Source organism: Balaenoptera ricei, chromosome 3 (genome assembly GCF_028023285.1).
Source record: "Balaenoptera ricei isolate mBalRic1 chromosome 3, mBalRic1.hap2, whole genome shotgun sequence".
In the NCBI taxonomy this organism is placed as follows: domain Eukaryota; kingdom Metazoa; phylum Chordata; class Mammalia; order Artiodactyla; family Balaenopteridae; genus Balaenoptera; species Balaenoptera ricei.
The window spans coordinates 36,753,617-36,776,023 of NC_082641.1; the positions used below are offsets into that span (position 1 = coordinate 36,753,617).

Here is a 22,407-nt window from a genome sequence, read left to right on the forward strand (position 1 = left end):
AAACTAAGTGAAACCTATAATACTCATATCTAAAAAAGGATGCTACATTTTGCAGTAATATGTATTTCCAGGCTAAGAATTTTTCCCTCAAGAAAAGTAGAATTTAAAGGATAAGCTTCTAACCAGCTAGCAAAATTTACTTTCGACATTTTTCATTTTTTTCAAAATCGATTTTATTGCAGCCAAAACAGTGGAATTAACTGTACATAATAAACTATTATATATATATACACATTTTAAGTTATAGGGAATAAAGTTTATTTTGGCAGAGAGTGTTAAACAAAATTAAAGTTGCATACATTAGTAACATAACTCAACATCCTTAATTTGGTATAAGTGTGACACATTTTCTTGCTTTCCTGTGTTCTGCTAAATCACCATAACCTAAACTGCTTTATAAAATTGATATGCTGAAACTCAATTTTACTGTTTTCGCTTACGCTCTGATTCCAAACAAAACTTTTCATAAGCTTCTTCTATCTCTGGGTCCATCTCATCATCAATATCATCCAAGTATCTGTGAAAGAAGCAAATGTGACAAGTTTAATGTTTTTTAATTCAGAAAATGTCTAAGATACTAAGCCATGAAAGTTAAGTATGTGTCTCCCCACCCCCCATGACCCTTTCTACCAACATGTGACAAAACTATCTTGCCAATCCTACCAATTGCTGATGGGTCTTTCTCCTTCCTCCTCCCCCGTTTCTAGTACAAGGCCATATGTTGAAATGCCACAAGTTCATTAGGGCAAAGAGAATATAATGCTTACCAAACAAAACTTTAGAGGATAACCTGAAATTCAATGCCAAGGACAACTTTAATTTCCAGTAGTATACTCTTGGCAGGGCTGAACCTTCCTGATTGTGCTTGGAAGCACATCCCTGTATTTTTTTCTATTAAACTAGTACATAAAAGTATGTTAACATTAGAAAATCTTACACTGACTTATAATTAAAATGTTACTACTTAGAGACAGAATAAAGGTGGTTCTTTTTTTTTTTTTTAAACCTACAACACATGGGATGGGATAAGAAAAACTGAAGTCACAGATTTAATTTATTTCCACCCTCCACTTATGAAGAGGAGAATCTAAGTAGCCTGTCCAAATTCACATGAATTGTTAACAGAACTGGAACTAAACCTCACAAGTTCTTGGTCCTTCTATATACAAAATGCAGTACAATCTAACGATAAATGAGTAATACAGTAAAAGTTTATTTTATTACGAAGAATGGCAGATGAAGATTGAGAGATGAGAATAGGACTATAATTTATATATGTCTATCAGTCCAAACATTTTTATATAGTTATCTGTGTTTTAATTTTAATCGTTTTACAGCTAAGCTTTGAGCCTTTTACTATGTGCCAGGGGGCTGTTTCAAGTATTTATGTATCTCACTTAGTTCTCAAAAAAACTCAAGGAGGGGTCTACTATTCCTATTTAATAGATGGAGAAACAGGCACAGAACTCGCCCAAGATCTTACAGCATCAGAGTCACTTATTTAAAGTCTTAGGTATAACAATAGTATCTATTTTATAAAAACTAACTGTGTGAATATGCTACATTAATAGTTTTTCCACCTTAATTATATGTAATTTTCAGAACCATAGTGTTTTCTCTAATATGATTTTCTGAAAATTTTTGGTAAATAACTACTACATATATACCACTATAACACCATTAAATCAAAATGCACATTCTTTCATCATCTTTTCTAGTCTAAACTCCATCTACAAACTGTGGCCACAGAAATTTCACAAAGAAAGCAGCTAAAGATGAGAATTCCCTGGCAGTCCAGTGGTTAGGACTCCACACTTCCACTGCAGGGGGGCCGGGTTCAATCCCCGCTTGGGGAACTAAGATCATGCTGGCAAGCCGCGCGGCATGGCCAAACAAAGCAAAACAACCCCCCCCCCACCAAAAAACCCAAAAACAACCCCAAAAAACCCAAAAAAGAAAGCAGCTAAACAGAACTTACGGATCACCACCCCCTGATAAATCTGTTCCATTTTCTTCATAATCTGGAAAAAAGTCTTCTCTTTCAAGTAACTCTTGATATTTTTCTTGGTAATCTACAAAAAATAAAAAATTTTAATGCTGAAAAATATTCATATGAAATGGCCAGTTATCCCTAAAAAGTATTTTTTTAGTATTATGCCTTTTCATTTAAGCAGATACATTTAAGTAACAGTAAGGTTCCAATTACATATTTAAGAATATCTTTTACAAAACTTATATTCTAATTGGCTTGCTTTATCTCTCCCCGCCCCCAAAATATGTTCATAAATTATACAGTTGGCACTTGAGGGTCATTGACCCTCCACACAATCGAAAATCCACATATAACTTACTCCGCCCTCCTTACGCACGTTTCCTTTGTATTTGCGATTCAACCAACCCTGTGTAAGTACTGTAGTACATATTTAGTGAAAAAATCCACATATAAACAGACCTGTGCAGTTCAAACCTGTGTTGTTCAGGGTCAACTGTATATTTAATATTCCTCTAAATATAAGATGGAAATCAAAGCCACTATGAACATAACAGAGTACATTTCACACCCAGTGTGCATGCTGTTTACATTCTCTGCTGCTTCTTTCCATCAGACAAGATACTGTCCTCACTTGTTGGCGAAGAACATGTTTCTTCCATACTACTGTTTTTCCTTCCACAAGGAGGGATTTCAATCAAACCTCCTAGCTTCTGGCTCCCCCATTACTCCTTCCCAAGGAGGTAAAGTGAGTTACCTGGCTAGCAGGTAAGAGCCATCATTGCTTGAAGTTTCTCAATCAGAGGAGGCTAACCTAGCAAATGTTCTGAGCGTAGGAGATTTTCTTTTCTTCCCTCTCCTTAGAGACAGCTGGAACGTAGACACCTGATAAATGTTTCAGCTATACTAACTTTCCCTTGGTTGGGCTCTTCTAAGGCAATAATAGGTGATATTATAGCTCTCCATCTGCCAACTGTCTTAAGCAGAGTTACCGAGTATCTTTTAAGATTAGCATGTGTGTATGAAGTCCTTACTTCTGAATAATAAAATGGGTCAGTGTATATTAAAACTAGTTATCTTACAATTAGTTTCTTGTGAACAACAGCTACCTCAAATTTCAAGAGGATGATGTAATTACATTTAACTCGATAGAGACCATGTTTTTCCAAGATTGTCAGTCTCTATAAAACTCTAATTCCAGTTTAAAGGGTTAGTGATATTTTGATACCCAATCTTGGCAATTTGGAGACAATTTTAACTAAAAAACCTTCCTGCAACAAATACTTAAGGCAACAGATAAAACATTCTTTTAAATGTACGAATGAGTTCACTCACACACACACACACACACACACACACACACACACACACACACAAAATCAAGTCATCAGATGACAGAAACGAGAAGGGAACTGAAAGCCATACATAACTACTGCAGCTGGGAGGCTGACGGACCAGGTGGTCTTAGAACAAAGGGCTTGCGTTTTAAAACCCACAGAAGGTCAGAAAGCAAGGCCTTGAGTCCACGTGAAACAGAGAGATGGACTTCATGGCCCAAGTCCATCTCACCAACACAAAGGCTGAACATTCAAAGAACTGGTATTTCAAGCAAAAGGTGAACCAAGGAAAAACGAAAAACACCTCGGTGGCAAAGGGAGATGGCAAAGAAGCTTGTTTGTCTCTGCCTGGGTTTGGGGTGAGGACAGAAGTACTCTGAAGAAACTGGTTCCCCAGAGAATTTTTAACAATGGGCCTGCACTTCAAATTTCTATTATCCACGTAAAGAATCCTTACGACAAGAAAATAGAAACTTGTTCCAAGCCAGTATTACCCCTGTGGCTCCTGGGACAAGCAAATATAAACCCCCCTTTGGAGAGATGTTCCTACAATCCAAGCCACAAGTTTTCATAAAGAAAAACAAACAGGCAGTTAAAACGCTGGAGCAGTCATGAAGGGCCATAGTATATGCAGCTTAACTTCAAATGATTTAGAAAAATAAAGTGAGTGTGGAGAGAACAAATGATAAATGGAGTAAACTGCTGAAGGTACATCTGAGTAAAAGATAGATGGATGTTCTCTGCACAGTTTTACTTTTATAACTTTACTGTAAGTCTGAAATCACTTCCACAAAGAAAGTTTAAGAAAGACAGTTAAATATGAGATTGCAAAAAAAGATCACAACATAAATCATTTTGTATATGACAATTAGAAATTTTTGTAATCATCTTGTATATGACAATTAGAAACAGTAGGGTTAGAATGAAAAGAAAACAAAAATATGAAGCAAAAATAAGCATGTTTAGAATGATGAGAAAAAAAGGACTCAAAACTTTAAGATCAAGATACTTTGAACAAAATGCAGAAACAAAATTCAGTTTGAAAACCAAATTGAATTTCTATAACTAAAATAGTCACTAGAAGTAAGTAGGAAAAACAGATTGGACAAAGATGAAGATTGAAGAACCAAAATGAATCAAGGTAGCCTCAAAGAGTAAGGGAAGAAGGAAAATTTGTCTCACCAGACGTAGCAAGATTTACAGTAGGTAAGAAAAATTAAGAATGCAGTATTGGCGTCAAGACAAACAGAAGAAAGATCCACATTCATGGACACAGGAATAAGACACAAATCTATAGGGAGTTACATGGTACACAGAGGGACGTTTTATCCAAGAGAGGAAGGATGACCTGTTGCTGAGATGAGTAACTATAGAATATTTAAGTCCTACCATTTACCACATATAAAAACTAGCCAGATGGATTAAACACCTAAATATAAAAAGCAACAAGGTTTAGAAGACAATGGAATTTGATCATAGTAAGGAAACTAAGTCACAGAGAGCACAAAAAGGACTTTAACACTCAAAGCTTCTTTGTGACAAGACATAAAATGGAAAGACAGCACATACTGGGAGAAATTAAGGATCACTTTCCAGGCCATGTAAGTAATTACAAATCAGTAAACAAATCAATAAGAAAGACAAATGATCCAACAGAAATACAGGCAAAGGACACAAACAGATGATTCTCAAACAAAGAAATCAAGAGGTCAATAGAAACATGAAAAGAAATTCACTACCACTAGTAGGGAAATACAAGTTTACAATTTCGTACAATCAGACTGACAGAAAAATAGGTCTGGTAACAATAAGTGTTGCCAACAATGGGAAATAGGAACTTTCACATGTTGCTGGTGGGAATATTAAGTGGTATAATCATGACGGAAAGCAGTTTAGCAACATTTAGTGAAGTTGAAGATGCATATAGCCTATAACGTAACAATTCTACTTCGTTACCCTAAATAAATTCCTGCACGTGCACAAAGATCCTTAAAGATGTTTGCACAGCACTGTGGGAAGTAACAAGTGTGAACCAACCAACCATCCGTAAGTGGGAGGGGATCTATAAACTGTGGTTTACTCTGAGTAGGTTATTATTTGGCATTTAAAATGAATGAACTAAAGCTATATATACATCAATCAACATGAATACCAAAAATACTGAATAAAAAATAAGTTGCAAAAAGATGTGCACAATAAGGTACCATTTAGGTTAATACTACTGTGTATGGTAATACCTATCATTTACAGCCATATATGAAGTAAAAAGACAGCACAAGGACACCAATGTCAGGACAGTAATTACCTCTGGGGGGGAAGTTATGGAAGGACTGGACTTGAAGGTGAGGTATCAATTATAGAAACAGAGAATGGTTATTACTACCTATAAAGGGTTTTATTTCTTTGAAAAGACCCCAAGTATATACTGATAAGTGAAATTGGTTCAATCTTGACAGTGAATCAATATGCCCTTTTTTGTGTGTGGTTTTTATATTTTTGAATATTTCATGATTTAAAATTGAGAAGTTAAGCGGTTCTTCTTTCTACCCATTTGTGCCCGAGGCATAGGACAGTCAGTGCCTGCTATCCAGAGGAAACAAATGGGAAAATTCTGATAAGCTGGTTGTAAGTTTGCTCAAAGTGGGGAAATGTTCTCTTGCTCACAGTGCAGTTCTGTTTATCACAATTAAAGCACTCATTCTATAAACGGCTCTTTTCTGGAAGGGGAAGTGTGCAGAGATTTAGATTTTAATTAACTGACCCACCAAATATTAATAAGATCCACAGTTCTTAGTATCTGCAAGTATTAACCTGTACCATGAAAGCTGCTGACTATATAGTGAACTACAACCATCTTGCCCTTCCACTGTAACTACCTGAAGGTTTAGAGGATAAAAACAAAATATTAGAGGAAATATAAAATAAAAATGCGTGCATTTAATTGAGGGATTCTTCCAATCCTTCATTGTTAGGGTGACAAGACACTATATACTGAATCAAATGTTCCACCTGAAATGGTTCCAAGTGGTAACTATAAGAATATTCTAGTGAGACAAACCTTTACCCTATATTTTAGAACGATGTGAACTCTTCAAAAAGCTACAGCTTTGTGCCAGTGAGGGTATCGTTTTCTGTAATTTACCATCTTACCAAAAAATGGTCGGGAAATGACTGAGACCACATACCTGGATCAGCTGCAGTGAAAGGAACACCATCAGATGTATAAAATGTTGGCTCATTCTAGGAGGAATCAGAGAGATTAAAACATGTTATCATTTCAGAATTGATTTTTTAAAGCACATTAATTGAGCATGGCTGATTTCATTCATCTGTACCTGATAATACAAGAACAAGCAAAAAACTAAATTTCTAGCAGCCATTTTCATTTCACTGGGAAAGTCTATGGTCTTCAGATTACTATTCTATTATCTCAAGTTCTTGTGGGTCTAACCCCACCCTCTGCCGCCTGTCACACCCTTGGTGACTTGGTGTGTCGTGCACTGTAATTTAGTGTCAGCTGATTTTTAGTTGTGATTCCCACCCCCTGCAACCATTTTTTTCTTTAAGTAATTCCAAGACTGGATTGTAAGAGCATTCCTCCATAGTTTCTTTCTGTTTGATCCTGTCGAGAGCTTCAGGGCATCACTGGCCTGGTAACCATTTTCATTTTCTTAATTTACTTTACTACAAAATGCCAAGTAAAAGTTTGAAATGCAGGCCTTTGATCATGAATTCTCTGGAAAAACTGCTTTGAGGAATCCCTGCACTCACCCAAGTCCAAGTCAAGCCTTATTCATTTCCCTTGCCAGTGAACGGCGCTTTGTCTAGTCTACCCTTTCACTGAGGCTTCCTTCCATGGCTGCCATGTGACTCTAAGCCAGTGAAAAGCGTTATTAGGTATTAAATTCTGAGATAAGTTTATGTAACTTATCTACAAATTGCCAAAATTGAATTCAAGCAATAACCAAATTTAAAATGCAAACACTGGCATACCATAAAATAATTAGGATCATTTTCAGGTGTTGCTTCCCTGTATGTTGAAGTTGCATGGACTCTACCCCAGTTACTTGACCGGAGTTCTACAAGCTTCAAGAGCATCTGTTTTACATCTCTGCAGACAAAAGTTGAAAATGAGTTAAAACGAGCAAGTGTTATCATGCTCTAATATATCACAGATGCCTAAAACGTTGTTTCAAAAATTTAACATGCTTTGATATTCTAGACATTTCCTATAATAACACAAATTTATCTTTTTAAAAAAATGCACATCACTCCTTTACTATACTGATCTGGAAAAAAGGATTTAGTACAGTTATGCTCAAATGAGTACTGGGCCCAAGTGAAAGGCCAAGCAACTGGAACATGATTCAGAAATCTGGCACAGTGAAAGACACACTTGGACGTGATCAAGAGGCATTTCACTGCCATAAAACGATAAGGCAGCGGAGGGATTCTAACACACACGAGAGGATGAACTCCTACACCTTAGAACTCAAGGAGCTTATCCCATGTTGGTGTAAGGAATGGCTTATTTTCTGACCACATGTGGGAATATTTCAATAGCCATCAGAAACCCCAGAAGGTTTTCTTCTAATTATATAATTTTTAAATCTACAAACAATAAATGCTGGAGAGGGTGTGGAGAAAAAGGAACCCTCCTGCACTGTTGGTGGGAATGTAAATTGATACAGCCACTATGGAAAACAGTATGGAGGTTCCTTAAAAAACTAAAACTAGAACTACCATATGACCCAGCAATCCCATTACTGGGCATACACCCTGAGAAAACCATATTTCAAAAAGAGACATGTACCACAATGTTCATTGCAGCACTATTTACAATAGCCAGGACATGGAAGCAATCTAAGTGTCCATCGACAGATGAATGGATAAAGAAGATGTGGCATATATATACAATGGAATATTAGCCATAAAAAGAAATGAAATTGAGTTATTTGTAGTGAGGTGGATGGACCTAGAGACTGTCATACAGAGTGAAGTAAGTCAGAAAGAGAAAAACAAATACCATATGCTAACACATATATGTAGAATCTAAAAAAAAAAAAAAAAAAAAAGGTTCTGATGAACCTAGGAGCAGGACAAGAATAAAGATGCAGATGCAGAGAATGGACTTGAGGACATGGGGAGGGGGAAGGGAAAGCTGGGACGCAGTGAGAGTAGCACTGACATATACACACTATTAAATGTAAAATAGATAGCTAGTGGGAAGCAGCTGCATAGCACAGGGAGATCAGCTCAGAGCTTTGTGACCACCTAGAGGGGTGGGATAGGGAGGGTGGGAGGGAGACGCAAGAGGGAGGAGATATGGGGATATATGTATACGTATAGCTGACTCACTTTGTAATACAGCAGAAACTAACACATTGTAAAGCAATTATACTCCAATAAAGATGTTAAAAAAAATTAAAAAAAAAATTATATACTTTTTTGTAAAAGTAAATACAACACATAAACATTCAGGATTGATCCCGATCTTCTGGAGCCAGGGAGGAAACATTTGTTTGAATTGCCACGCATATTACATTCATTCTCCACTGGAATGACTAGAGCCACCCCGTCACCTGACTACAGAATAATACAGGACTGGCCCCTGGGAACATAAATAGGCTCTCTTGCTTTCCCTCGCTGGTCACGCCTTAACATGGTTCCCCCATCCCGTACTCAAGCAGGTCCTTAGTAATAAACAAAGCATTAGCTAACCCCCCTGAATTACTTCCTGTCCACACTCTTGGACGAGTCTTCCCTTGCTTGGACTGACAACCCTGCCCCCGAGGTGCCATTCTGACTAGACTGCATGAAGGGAGTGGGTGCAAGAGAAAAAAATGGCTACTATGAAATTGGGAGCCACTAGTCCCCATCTGGAGCTACAGCTTACAGACGTGGTCAGTTTGATATGTGTAGGGGAGAAGTGCAGAGGAATGGGATGGGCAGGGAGGGTGTCCTTGGGAGTAGCTGGTCTGCTGCTCGCCCTCACTTCTTGGCCTTGCCCTGGGCAGCCACAGCCTCCACGGCTTTACACACAGTCTCCTCATCCCCTAGGAACTGCACAGGCTTCATGGGCTTCCTGTTCGGGTCCAATTCATAGTCAGCAGGCTCAGCTCCATGACAACCTCTTCAGAGACCCTCTCTGCTTGACAATGCCGCTGGAGGTTGGTGCCATGGGCTACAGTCAATACCCCTTTCCTCTCCTTGATCTGGGAAACTATTTCTTCCTTCCAAAAGGGCAGAGCTCTGGTAATAGTATCCTCAGACTCTCACAGGAGGGTAGCTAATCTCCAGCGAGGTCTCCATCCCTTCGATTCTCACTGATGTTGCTGTGGACGGCGTGACTGGGCTCCACTGGAGGCAGGGGGACTTCAGAGGAGCGCCTTCAGGTCTTTACTGGGCCTCGCTACGCTTGGCAGTGGTTCTGCTTTCCTGAGGCCAGACGCCCTCGCTGCCGCCCACTGAGGAGCCAAGGCCTCACCTCTGAGAGCCACATCTGGTCAATGGCATCCAGCACTGTCCGGAGGGTCTGAACTGCTCTCCTATGCACTGAGGTGAAGTCTACATGCTCGCACCCCACTGCCTGGCTCCTGTTGTCTTTTTTTTTTTTTAAGACAGGCTTGAAATTTATTCCACGTAACTGTGGCTATATATGGTTCTTAAAGGCAGTGTGATCCTGCTAACACGTTTATACCTCCAACTGGACTTATAGTGATACTTTACCCAAATATTTATTGAGCTTAAAAGTATTAATCATTTTATTTTTTAATGGACTCATATTCCCACAGGAGTATCTTAACTTCTTCCATTTATAAGCATAATTGAAGAAAAGTGGCTAGGTGAGCAGAAGCCATAGGTAAAAAAAAAATTTCTGTAGATCTATAAAGAGTATTCTGATGAAGCACAACAGATTAAAAACAACCCCAAAGAAAAAGCAAGGAATTGAGATCTACTGGCTATCTATATTACTTCTTTTCCTACCTGCTGCAATTTGCGTCTAGGACAACATTTTCAATTCTCTGAATAATTTCTTCCATGTCAATCTTTCCTTTTTCCTTCCAGGCATCTTCTAAAACTGACCCTGTCAACTAAAAAAGCAAGTATCAGTAAAATAAAGAATTCAGTAAAGTACAGAAATTCTAAAAAGATATTAGTAGCAGTTAAAGCATTCTTTAAATAAGATGAATTTAGCAAGTTAAATATTCCTAATTATTTTCTACCATCTAACATTCAGGAATCGCTATACTTTTTCTTGACAGGGAAAAGGAATGAACTATAGCAGAAGTTTAATCATAGGCTTTATATGCCAATGACTATATGGCACGTTTGCTATATGACCAAGGCTATAAAATTTTAATCAACATATCACTTTTTGAAATATGCAACATCCAACAAGTATAGAAACTTAGAATTTAAAAAACACAATCAGGAAAAAATGAGTTAAGGATATAAACAGGTAATTCACAGAAACTAAAAAAATGGCTTACAAACAAAAAAAGGCTTAAATTCACTAGTGCTTTTAGTCACGGAAATGCAAATTAAAGTGAGGTTTTTGTTTTTACTCATCACGATGACAAAATAAAACCTAGGATTGATTCTATCCATCACTGATAAGGATATGGGAAAAGAGGTATACTCATTCACTGTTGGTGGGAACACACTCTGGCTCAGCATTTGGAAGAGAAATTTGGCATTACTTATCAAATTAAGGTATACATGCTCACTGAGCCACCAAATCTGTGGGTAAGAATTTAAGTTACATAAACAACTGCATATATAAAGATACAATGAAAGATTACTGACAGTGCTACAGTGGCTAAACTGAAAATAACTGTTCAAGGATGGAATGGATAAACAATGTGCATGCATACAATGGAACACTGGGAAGCTACTGAAGAAAGAGCCATGCAAAAATCCAAGATCTTCATTTGGTGGTAAGAAAGCAAGCCACAACAGAGTAAGATCTTATGAGAGCACACATGCAGATAGAGGAAAGGAAGGAAAGGGACTTTACGTATGGGGTGGAGTGAAGGACTTCCATTTTTCACTTCTAAATTTTGCTTCTTATATTAAACAATAAGTATATATTGCCTTTCCAATATTTAAATTCGAGAGTAAAGTAAAATGTCAATATTTAACTTAAATAACTTACTCTTGGATCTATTTGTGTATTATATGTACTTTCCTTCCTTTAAATTATACACTAAAGGGATGAAACAGTTACATTTTAAGAAAAAAAATAAGTAAAACCTACCTTCAGTAATTTTACTGCACAAATTAAGTTGTCATCCATAGGATTAGAAAAGAGGGCATTCAGCAACTCCCGAAGACCGACCTGAAGAATGTCTGCCCTTGTAACCTGTCCATTTGTTCCTTTGATCTTTTGGGGAAAAGAAAATGAAAAGCAACTATGCCAAAATATAACACAGATATACAAATGGTCTAACAAAGTGCTGGCAAAACAAGTGTTTTAAGTTAAACAATACAAAACATATGGTCAGGATAATTTAAGCCTCCTTTAATATTACTGCTTCATAAAGCAGTCTCTAGCCTATTAACACCTTTTTGGGAACACAGAGCTTTTTTCTGCTTTTTATACTATTTAAAAAGACTCTAATTTGCACCAGAATGGAATATGTATCTCAGCTCTCTGGCCTGAAGAACTGTAGGTTCAGGAGCCATGCCTTATCTTTATAACTCCCACCACACATATCATCATGACTTCTACACAGGAAGCTCAACTGCGTTCTTAAAGTGACAATTCATTTAAGGTACATTTTATATTGGTGCTCTTATTTGGCTTATACAAAAATAAACTGAGAAAGATTAAGGCATGAGATTTTTTTAAAAATTAAGGCCATCTGTGGTAAAAAGGGATAGTAAATTAGGCACGAGACTGGACAAAGACCTTTTAGATGCATTGACTGAGATGTACATTTGACGGTGGATTCGTGTGTCTTTTCAGTGGTATTTACAATACTAAGTCCTCAAATCAGGGTTTAAGAAGGTATACCGATATCTGGGACTAACTAGTCGAAAAAAAAAAAAATCAAGCAAATCCATTACAAAGTAATATTCAGCACTTATGTTGCCTACCAACAAGCATATACTCAAGTATACCACCAATTTAGCTGTAGACTTTGCACAAATACATTCTATATAGAAGATTAATATATAAAATAGGACCAAAAAGAACGACTGTAGGTGAATTAGGTGAAAAAAACCAAACAAAAAACACAGAAACTCTAGTCTCTAGTCTCTCCTCTCTTCAAAGTTTTATGCTCTGTGGGGCAAGTTGCTTTTGGGTCACCATACTAAATGTGCTAATATTATGATACAAGGATTCAAAAAGGTGTGATTGTCTGTATTCCAAAAGCTTGAAATCACATGTAAACCATGGCTTTCCAAAAGTACATAAAGACTTTAAAATGCTTAGTAACTATCTCCCAACACCGCCCATGAACAGGAAGACAAAATGGTACATATGTTCCATTTGAGGACTACCAGGATACTACCATGAGTAGGTACTGAGACTATTTTCTTTATACCCCATTTCACTCTTAATGTCACAAAAGAGTAAACACAAATCCCTTATTGAGATCAATTTATATTCTCAGGCTTTGTCAGTACTAAAAAGAAAAATTTCTCCTCACCTCCAGGTTAAGATAAAGTTCTCCCAGAAAGAGTACAAACGCATGGAATCGTTTTCGAGTCACTTCATCCCCTTTTGCAGCTTGATCTTTAACTTCATATTCAGTCCGACATCTAATAAAGACATACCTTTTGTAATCTCACATTGCTTTGTTTTTTAAATAGTCAAACAAGATGACCATTTGTCAGTTTGGTTGTTCACAAGCAATAGAGAGGCAAGTACAATGCACCAACACTCTGATTTTCTGAAATAAAAAGTGTTCCTGTCTATTGTAGCGATCAGAATATGTATTATCTTTTCATACAAAGATTCCTAGTTTTAAGAAACTGATAAGAATAGCTGAAAATAAACCTATTACTAGAACAAATTGTAACGAGTTACAGCTGCAGATTTCATGAGGTTCGCTGTACACTGGCACTAAAAACAAAACAAAAATACCTCACTGCCTCACCTTATTTATTGCCTCATAGGCTTTTTAAGAAAGCACTGTTTTTATGCGAAGTATCTCTAAAATATTCTGCTCTTGCTGAAATACGAACTTTGAACAGAGCTTTAAAATATATACATAAATACAGACGACATCCAACTAAGCTGAAAATGAATTCTTATTAAGCCCATTATTCTTATAATTTCTATTATACAAATCAGAGAAGTCAAGTAAGAGGAGAAGTCCCCAATTGAAACCACATAGAAACATAGAAGGCAATTAATTTGGTCTTTGTTTGGGTCTTTGTTTCTAATAGAGACTAAAGGAGTCAATTAATTTTCCCTTGTTTGATTTCTCCCTGACTTGGTCCATTCACCTTAGAGCTTACATAGTTCTTATTATCTAAAATAATCACAATAAGCCTGTCATTGTCTATACCAGTGAATTATGGTGTCAGCTACTGTTACTAAAATGAATTTTTAAAATGTACTTTTAATGCTCACCATTTTGGTGTTAAAGATTTTTAAATTTTTATTGATAAGGTGTAAGAACATGCTAGAAAAGTCATGTGTTTTATAAAATTGATTTTGATAGTTCTCCATTTAAAGACCAAGGGAGCAGCTTATGAAGGCTTAATGGCTTTCATACCTGAGGTACCAATTTAAAAATTTTTCAAAAAGAACCTAAAGAAAAAAGTCTTTTCTTGTCCAAGAATTTACCTTGGTTCAGTTTACGTATCAATCATAAACCCAGCTTAGCTTATTGTGCCAATGCTTACAAGCTATATTAAATGAGTAACATCTGCTGTTTGAGTCAGACATGGAAAGATATTGGTTATCTTCTCATACATACTAAGTTAATTCCTCATCAGAAAAAAAGTTGGGATATCTATAAATAGAACACTGGTTAATAATGGAAAGGATCAGTTAATTAATGCCAATTCAGTTATCCAAGCACCTTGCTGGCTGCTTTCCTTTCTGTCCTTCCTTTTACGACTTTTCTGGTAAGAGCTTCGATGAAATGACCTTTTTGTTTTATCATCGCCATGACTATTAGATTATATATTAATATATGTTAATGTATGTACAAATGCAAATTCCTACCCTTGTACATGGTTGATTATCTAGGTGAAAGACTCTAAAACTTTAAGCTAAAGATTTTCAATTATAAAAGCAATACGTGGCTATTTCAAAAAGGTTAAAACAGAAAAATATAAAGAATAAAGACACTGCAGCCCAGAAATAACTGCTATGAAGGTAACTTCTATCGGTTTCAAAGTATTCTACATTTTTAAGTTAACAGAATTATGACCTTTTCACTTGTTATATGATTAGTGCTTTTCCATGCTGATAGCTTTGACAGTATCCTAGTACTAGAGAAGCACACACAGGGGATACAGAGTCAAAAGAGCCAGAAGAGTGATTCTCAACCATGACTACACAGTAGAATCACTCGGGGAGATTTACAAACCATGCCCACGCTCTCCTTCAGTCTAATTATATCAGAATTTCCAAGACTGGGGGCTTAGCCCCATTTTAAGTCTCTAGGTAACTCTAAGGCAGAGCCAGGGGTGAGTAGCACAAGGGAAGATAAGCAAGCCTTTCTGCCATCCTACCTCCTCAAAGTACCAACTTTCACATCTTTCCAGAAGCTATAATTTGTACTTTAATTATTATGTAAGGTTAGATATCTTTGTAACTTTGTCATTTATATTTTTCCAAACTGCACCTATCCAGAGTCATTCCAAATACTTCTATTAAAAATAGAAATATTTCTGGCCTTTTTCTTACTCATTCCTAAGAGGCCCCTCTTTTCATATTAAATAAATGAGCTCACTGCCATGTGTTACAAATGTCCCTATTTTTACTTCACTTCTTATAAATTTATGACCCCTCCAATATTATAATCTATATGAAATTAAGTTTAATCTCTTGTTTTAGGGCCTGCAGGTATCATGTCTTGCTTAAAAAGGCTTTACCAACCTAATATTTTTGTTTGTCATTTTTTCCCCTAGTATTTACTGTTTTAGTTTTATATTTGAAATATATTTTGGTGTAAAGAATAAGACAGGAACCCATCTTTGTTTTTTTTCCCCCCAAACGACTAGCCAGTTATGTCAGCAGCACAATTTGTCTTTTACTTATGTATCTGAAGTGTCACCTTCGTTAAAAGCTTAATTTTCAAGTGTCTCTGGAGTGTACTTTTGGAATCTTTATTCTGTTCCAGTGCAGTTTAACCACACGATGGAATACTTTGCAACCATTAAAAGTATCTTTAAAGAACTAGCAGGCAAACTCTAATAAACTCAAAGACAACCTTGTTATTGAATAAAAGAACTCAGATTATAAGAAAATTCATTTCCCTACATTAGCTCATTAATTCAATGTCATCCCAAAACATAAATAAATAACAACATTTGTGTAATTTCACATGCTGATTCTAAAGTTCAGAGAAAATAAGCATGCAAGAATAGCAAAGAAGACTACACACACACACACACGAATGGGGAACTAACTAGACTAGTTGTGAAAAAATGAGTTTTTTAATAGCCTGGTAATAAAACAGGAAGAGAACAAGTAATGAATGGAAGATAATGAAAGTCCAGAATCAATGCAAATATAAGGATGTAGTGTGATAAAGGCAGCAGTTCTAATAAGGAATGGATCATTCAAAAAAGTGGTATGGGAAAAATTGGTTAAACATGTGGCAATAAATGACATTAGATCCTTACTCAAGCCAAAAGTACTAAAAAATATGTAAAGTAACCATTTTTAAGATCTTGGAAAAGGAAAAGGCCTTTCTAGGCACAAAACCAAAGGCAGAGACCATTATAAGAAAAAGGCATATATATGACTATAAACTTAATACTATACAAATAAGAATGGTCTGCCCTTGGACTTCCCTGGTGGCACAGCGGTTAAGAATCCACCTGTCGGGCTTCCCTGGTGGCGCAGTGGTTAAGAATCCACCTGCCAATGCAGGGGACACGGGTTCGAGCCCTGGTCCAGGAAGATCTCACATGTCACGGAGCAACTAAGCCTGTCCACCACAACTACTGAGCCTGTGTTCTAGAGCCCGTGTTCTAGAGCCCACGAACCACAACTACTGAGCCCGCGAGCTGCAACTACTGAAGCCTGCGTGCCTAGAGCCCGTGCTCCACAACAAGAGAAGCCACTGCAATGAGAAGCCCGCTCACCACAACAAAGAGTAGCCCCTGCTCGCTGCAACTAGAGAAAGTCCCTGCACAGCAACGAAGACCCAATGCAGCCAAAAATAAATAAATAAATTAATTTAAAAAAGAAAAGAAAAAAAAAAGAATGGTTTGCCCTATTCTCCCCTGCAACTTTCTATAAAGAACAGTCTTTAGCAAAGAAGAATGGTCAAATTCTAGTACATTTAGAAGTAGTTTTCCTTTAATTTCATATATACACACTAACCTTTGAAGTAGCAATTGGCGGAAGTTGCCACTCTGTGGGCTAATTGTCAGATGATGGGACAGGTAATTACAGAGGCGAGCTCCCATGTAAGAGAAATTTGGGATAGATGTGGCCTTTCAAAAAGAAAAAAGTTTTATATGACACAGACACATCAAGTTATTAATGCAAACACTTAACAGCAATATTCTAAAGAGGAAAAACATTCCTGCCCCCAAAACTGTACAGAAAAATGTACAAGTCATTTGTAATTGTTAGGCATAAGGATATTAACTCTCCCTCCCAACCTTACACCAAGAACCAGAATAAGTACAAAGAAAAACATTAAGGTAAGCTCTCCCCACCATTTACCCGAGGTTAGCAGAAAGCAAAGAGATAAATCTCTTCACACCAACTAATTTTTGCACAAAATATGTACATGTACCCAGTTGCATAGTGCCAATTATGAAGTATATTTGCCAAACTAATGATCTGTGGCATTTCTCAGGAATAGGATGGCACCAACTTTGGCATCTAGCAGTCCAGAACAAGAATCCCAGGCCTGTTTTGTGACCCTGGATATCTCTAAACCTCCCTGAGCTTCAGTTTCTTGATTCCTAAAGAGGTAATTAATGGTACCTGATGCAAAAGATTAACATTTCAACAACACTCCAAACGCTTGGGGTAAAAGAGGAAATCAAAAGAAATAAGCTATTTTTAATAAGAAGACAGTGGAAAAACACTGAGTATCAAAGACTGTGTGACATAGCCAAAGAAATACTCAGGAAGTTTAACTTTCACTGCAGTTTTTAAAGAACAGTAGAACACACACATTAAGAGGTTAAGGGACTTGGCCAGTCTCACAAAGGTAGCAGTTAACCAGGGTCTAGATCTAACAAATGGCCTGATGCCCCTCCAATCCTATGTTGGGTCTAGTTACTCATGTGCAACCTTAGACAAGTCATTTAACCTCTGTTAAGCTATGTATAAAATGGGGATAAGAGTAATACCTTGCAACCACTGAGGAGTGAATGAGTTAACTACAGGTCAAGTGTTTAGCACTGCCTGGCATGGAGTAAGTACTTTATAATTAGAACTTTTTATTTCTAATTATTTCCTTGCTCACACAGGACCCTGTACATTTCTCAGCAAGGAAGAAAGACTGATTTCTCCCGACATTCATGTATGTGCATCTGGTACCCCAAAAGACTTGAAATTCAAAAGTTATACTTTTCCCATTATTGGCATTGCCTGTTTTCCTTTACTTTTAAAATTTAAAGTAAATTTAAAGACAACAAGGCTGGTCATTAAAGTTTCCTGCTTCCCTGCTATACCTCAATTTTACTTCCATAGACAACCACTTTCAATTCTTTCAGCTGAAAAGGTTTTAACCTCCGTTATCTCCATGCTCCATGATTTGAGTTTAGCCATTTCTTACTAGCTCCCCACGAAGGAAGATGAGCATTTACTTTACACCCTGTTTAACCTTACTTCATTCCACTATGGTATAACTATAGATACACCGTGATTTTTTTAATTAGTTTTGTGTTTCCCTTTACAGCTGTACCATGTATTATGCTGATTTCTCTTCTCTTGCACAACCTTGTTTTCCCTAGACTTAATTTTTTCTACTTTTTAAATATTATTTCTCACTGACTTCTCATTAGTTTGTTCTTCTTAATATCTTCAAACATAAGGGAGTGTGCTCATCTTACCAGGGAAGTCTTTCCTGGAGCATTCTGCCCGATTCCAGCGAAGCCTTGTACCTCTAGGCCTATTATGTGCATGGCTACTATCTTGGGATCTCCTTTCACCATCATCTGGATGATTCACTTAGCCTCTCCTGTAAAATTCCCTGTTTCCTAGTTCCCATGTTTTCATCCTTAAATCATCCTTTTGGTGGAGTACCTTCTTCAATAACTTCAAGAAGGATTATGATAAAACTTCAAACTGGTTACTCAGTGCAAAAAGATCTAGACAGTCTAATTTTTTTAGATTTTCAAGCAATCTTTTTAGCCTCATTCCATCCTTATCCTAGAACCTTTTTGGAGATTCTGCATCATAAATCAGGGTGATTCTCGACTTTCCCCACTGGCTTGGAATTCAACTTTTTAAAAAACCCGCCAGGTCAGCTACCACTCACCCATCTGTGTTCTAGTCTCCAAAATGGGTACTTCTATCTCCTTTCGCCGTAGAAGTCCTTATGGGCTTTTGGTGTTTTAAAATCCCCACACTGTCATTTTAATAGTATTTGGTGAGGAATCAAAATTGAATATGTACGTTTAATCTGCCTTTTTTTTTTTTAAACAATAGGTCTTCTCTCATTAGGTGCTATGAGTAAATTCCCTCAATGAAACTTAAGAACTGTTGGTAAATCTATATCACTGACCATAGAATGTTAGAACTTAAAATAATACTAAGTACATCTTTGAAGCGTTGGCTTTGAGACAATCACAGAAATTGTAGTTTGTTAGGTTAGAGCCTTTCTAACCAACCCTGATATAATACGAGCATAATAAGAACTATAATAATAATATAATTCTGATATAAGAACTATAATCAAGCAGCCTACTGAAGGGCTGAAACTAAATAGAGCCAGAAAAGCAAAAAGAAAAAAGTAAAATTCTTCCATTTTCTTATCTAATGTTCCTTTTTAATCCATTTAGATGGCAAAAGTAGGAATCAGGACAAATAGAGCAGTTCTATCTTCCTAAAACCTCAGGCATTTTCAGAAATCTAAGAGTTAGCCAGGTAATACTGGGGTCCAGTAACAATGCAGAACAAACTGGAAAAGTAGTCAAATGAAACACTAGGTAGGATTACGAAAACACAAAAAAACAACCTGCTATCATAAGTCACCCTTACATATATTCCAAGTTTGAGCTGCTCTTTCAGCAATGACTGAAACAGAAATATAACCTTTGGTGGCGTTTATCTCCTACTCTGTTTCTGGCCAGTCTCCTCACTGACCTTAAATTTGTCTTCAAAATTGAGTGTTGTCTATTTTTTCCCCCTTAAAATAGCGTTAATGTGTCAATGACCAATATGCTAGAATTAAAACTAAACTGTGTGAACAACCTAGACTGACATTAGATTTTTTAAAGGAATTGAGATGTAAATCCTTGACATTTTTAAAGACAAGCAGAAATGTTAAGACTTAAATCAAGGTGTTTTGTGGTCCTTTTTTTTTTTTTTTTTTAAATAAAGAATCATTTATGAGGCAAAAAAGTTCTCCCATGACTTTTTTTCTCCCCTACTCCAATAATGGCAGATCCTTATAAAACAGAGGTTTGGAAAAAAGGCATGATACTCATGTAGTGTCCTCAGAAGTGTCCAAAGCTCCTTCTAACTGCCTGTACAGAGCCTTGGCTACACAGGAAAATTTGCAGTCTGGCTCTAGTCCTGGATCCCTAACTACAGAAATTCTGTACAACAGAGACTTAAAAGCTCTCATGAACCATAAAGAGTCAAGGAGTGTGGAGGCTGGTGAACATGTCCCTGGCCCCCCTCAAGGAGCAGCCACCACCTTCGGGCTTCAAGGAAACTATCCAGTGACTGCCCCATGCTATTAGCCAACCTACCTGTTGATAGATGAGTTCCACAAGTTCTTGCAAAGCATCATCTGTTGTAACCCAGCCATTCAGTGTCTCTGCAAACTGTTCAATTTCAGTTTCAAAACTGCCAGGCTGCTCTGTAAGATGATTCAAAAAATCCTGAACATATTCTGACAAAGTGGGATAATCCTCACAACCATCCTCATAGGATTCCTATAGATCAAAATGTTAAAAAAAAAAAAAAATTAATCCATGCAACTGGCTAAAAAAACATGAAGCAGCTTTGAGTTGGGATGTCTCTAGCTCAAATGATATTTTTAAGAATCCTTAACCTGATAAAATGTGTTATTTTCTTCAAAAAGTTAAGTCCACTTCTTCCTTGCCCAATAGCCAAAATGTTATAATAGAAGGGCTTCATCTAGCTGGGTAGAGAATTGTCTTCTCACCCCTGGTAGATTTACAAGATGGCTGAGAAATAAAGTTTAAACCAATATTTCATTATAATACCAAGATCAAAATTAAGATTTAGAGATACAATAAGATCCAGGATTTGTTTCAAAATGGGAGGGGGAGAGGGACCAGAGATATAGAAACAAGAATGGCCACCTGGAGCTAACTATTGAGGCCATGGGCATTCATTATACCATTCTCTATACTTGTAGACATTTGACAATTTCTATATTGAAAAAAAAAGTTTGTCATCTGTCAATCCCCAAGGACATGGAAATAAATATATAGTTAAGTGACTATAAAATATCATAGTGTACAGTGGTAGGAGACTTGCTATGTCCAAGTTTGCAGCCAATCTTGATAGTTGCAACAGTTTCCAATTAATATCTATCACTATCACCCCAATGTTCATAGCAACATTATTTACAATAGCCAAGGCACGGAAGCAACCTAAATGTCCATCGACAGATGAATGGATAAAGAAGATGTGGTACTTATATACAAGGGAATATTACTCAGTCATAAAAAAGAATGAAATAATGCTATTTGCAGCAACATGGATGGACCTAGAGATTATCATACTAAGTGAAGTCAGTCAGACAAAGATCATATGATATCACTTACACGTGGAATCTAAAAAAATGGCACAAATGAATTTATTTACAAAACAGAAATGGAGTCACAGATGTAGAAAACAAACTTATGGCTACCAGGGGGGAAAGGAGGGAGAAGGGATAAACTGGGAGAATGGGATTGACATATACACACTACTATATATAAAACAGATAACTAATAAGGACCTACTGTATAGCAAAAGGAACTCTACTCAATACTCTGTAATGACCTATATGGGAAAAGAATCTAAAAAAGAGTGGATATATGTATATGTATAACTGATTCACTTTGCTGAAACTAACACAACATTGTAAATTAACTATATTCCAATAAAATTTTTTAAAAAATATACCACTATCACCTTTAAGTAGTTCCCAACCTTTTAATTAAAAGAACACAGAGCCATATTTTAGTACTATTTAATTTTTAGAGAGACTTACAGCCAATAAAAATTTCTGGGAAGACAGACAAGGGATAACAGTAGTTACATCTGGAGTGAGGAAACATTTATGTTATAAATACCGACCCTTTATTATGAAATTGTGAAAGCAGTTAAGCATTATAAATGCATGTATATTAAATAATTACTTAATGTTAACCACAAACATGTGTGAATTTTACAATTAAAAACTAGTTTAAGTTTCTGATATACAGTTTAGAGTTTTACAGATTTGTAGTATCCTACTATTAATGACAATGAAAAGCAGGAAGTCTACAGGTCCCAGTTGATGGTACTGATTTCCTAACTGTTCCTATCAAACGTCATTCATTGTGGCAAAATGCAGTTTAGAACACTGATTTCAGTCTTTCTTTTTCCAAATAAGCATAACTCTTTTAAGAGAATTTGAAGTGTGAAAGTAGAAGAGGAAAGTAGAGCTGTTCTGAATAAAGCTGAAAAGGGGATTCAGAGCCTGTTGTTTCAAGCAAAAAGGGAGACACAGAGTATTCTGAACAGATGAGCAC

The 22,407-nt window shown here is 36.6% G+C and overlaps 1 protein-coding gene and 1 pseudogene across 4 annotated transcripts in view; both read right to left on the reverse strand.

Moving 5' to 3' along the window:
- Positions 1–234: 234 nt before the first annotated feature.
- Positions 235–22,407, reverse strand: part of PAIP1 (poly(A) binding protein interacting protein 1) — a 28,636-nt gene continuing 6,463 nt past the window's right edge. For 3 of the 4 annotated variants that reach the window (XM_059919268.1, XM_059919265.1, XM_059919267.1), the window contains exons 3-11: positions 20,407–20,592; positions 16,850–16,962; positions 12,987–13,098; positions 11,588–11,713; positions 10,315–10,421; positions 7,321–7,438; positions 6,513–6,567; positions 1,979–2,072; positions 235–517 (exon numbers count right to left, since the gene is read on the reverse strand). In XM_059919268.1, coding sequence (XP_059775251.1) covers positions 424–517; positions 1,979–2,072; positions 6,513–6,567; positions 7,321–7,438; positions 10,315–10,421; positions 11,588–11,713; positions 12,987–13,098; positions 16,850–16,962; positions 20,407–20,592 — 1,005 coding nt within the window. In that variant the 3' untranslated portion in view covers positions 235–423. The remainder of the gene's footprint in view (positions 518–1,978; positions 2,073–6,512; positions 6,568–7,320; positions 7,439–10,314; positions 10,422–11,587; positions 11,714–12,986; positions 13,099–16,849; positions 16,963–20,406; positions 20,593–22,407) is intronic. The other variant, XM_059919266.1, reaches the window with a different exon arrangement.
- On the reverse strand, positions 8,843–10,142 carry LOC132362045 (phosphoglycerate mutase 1-like; annotated as a pseudogene).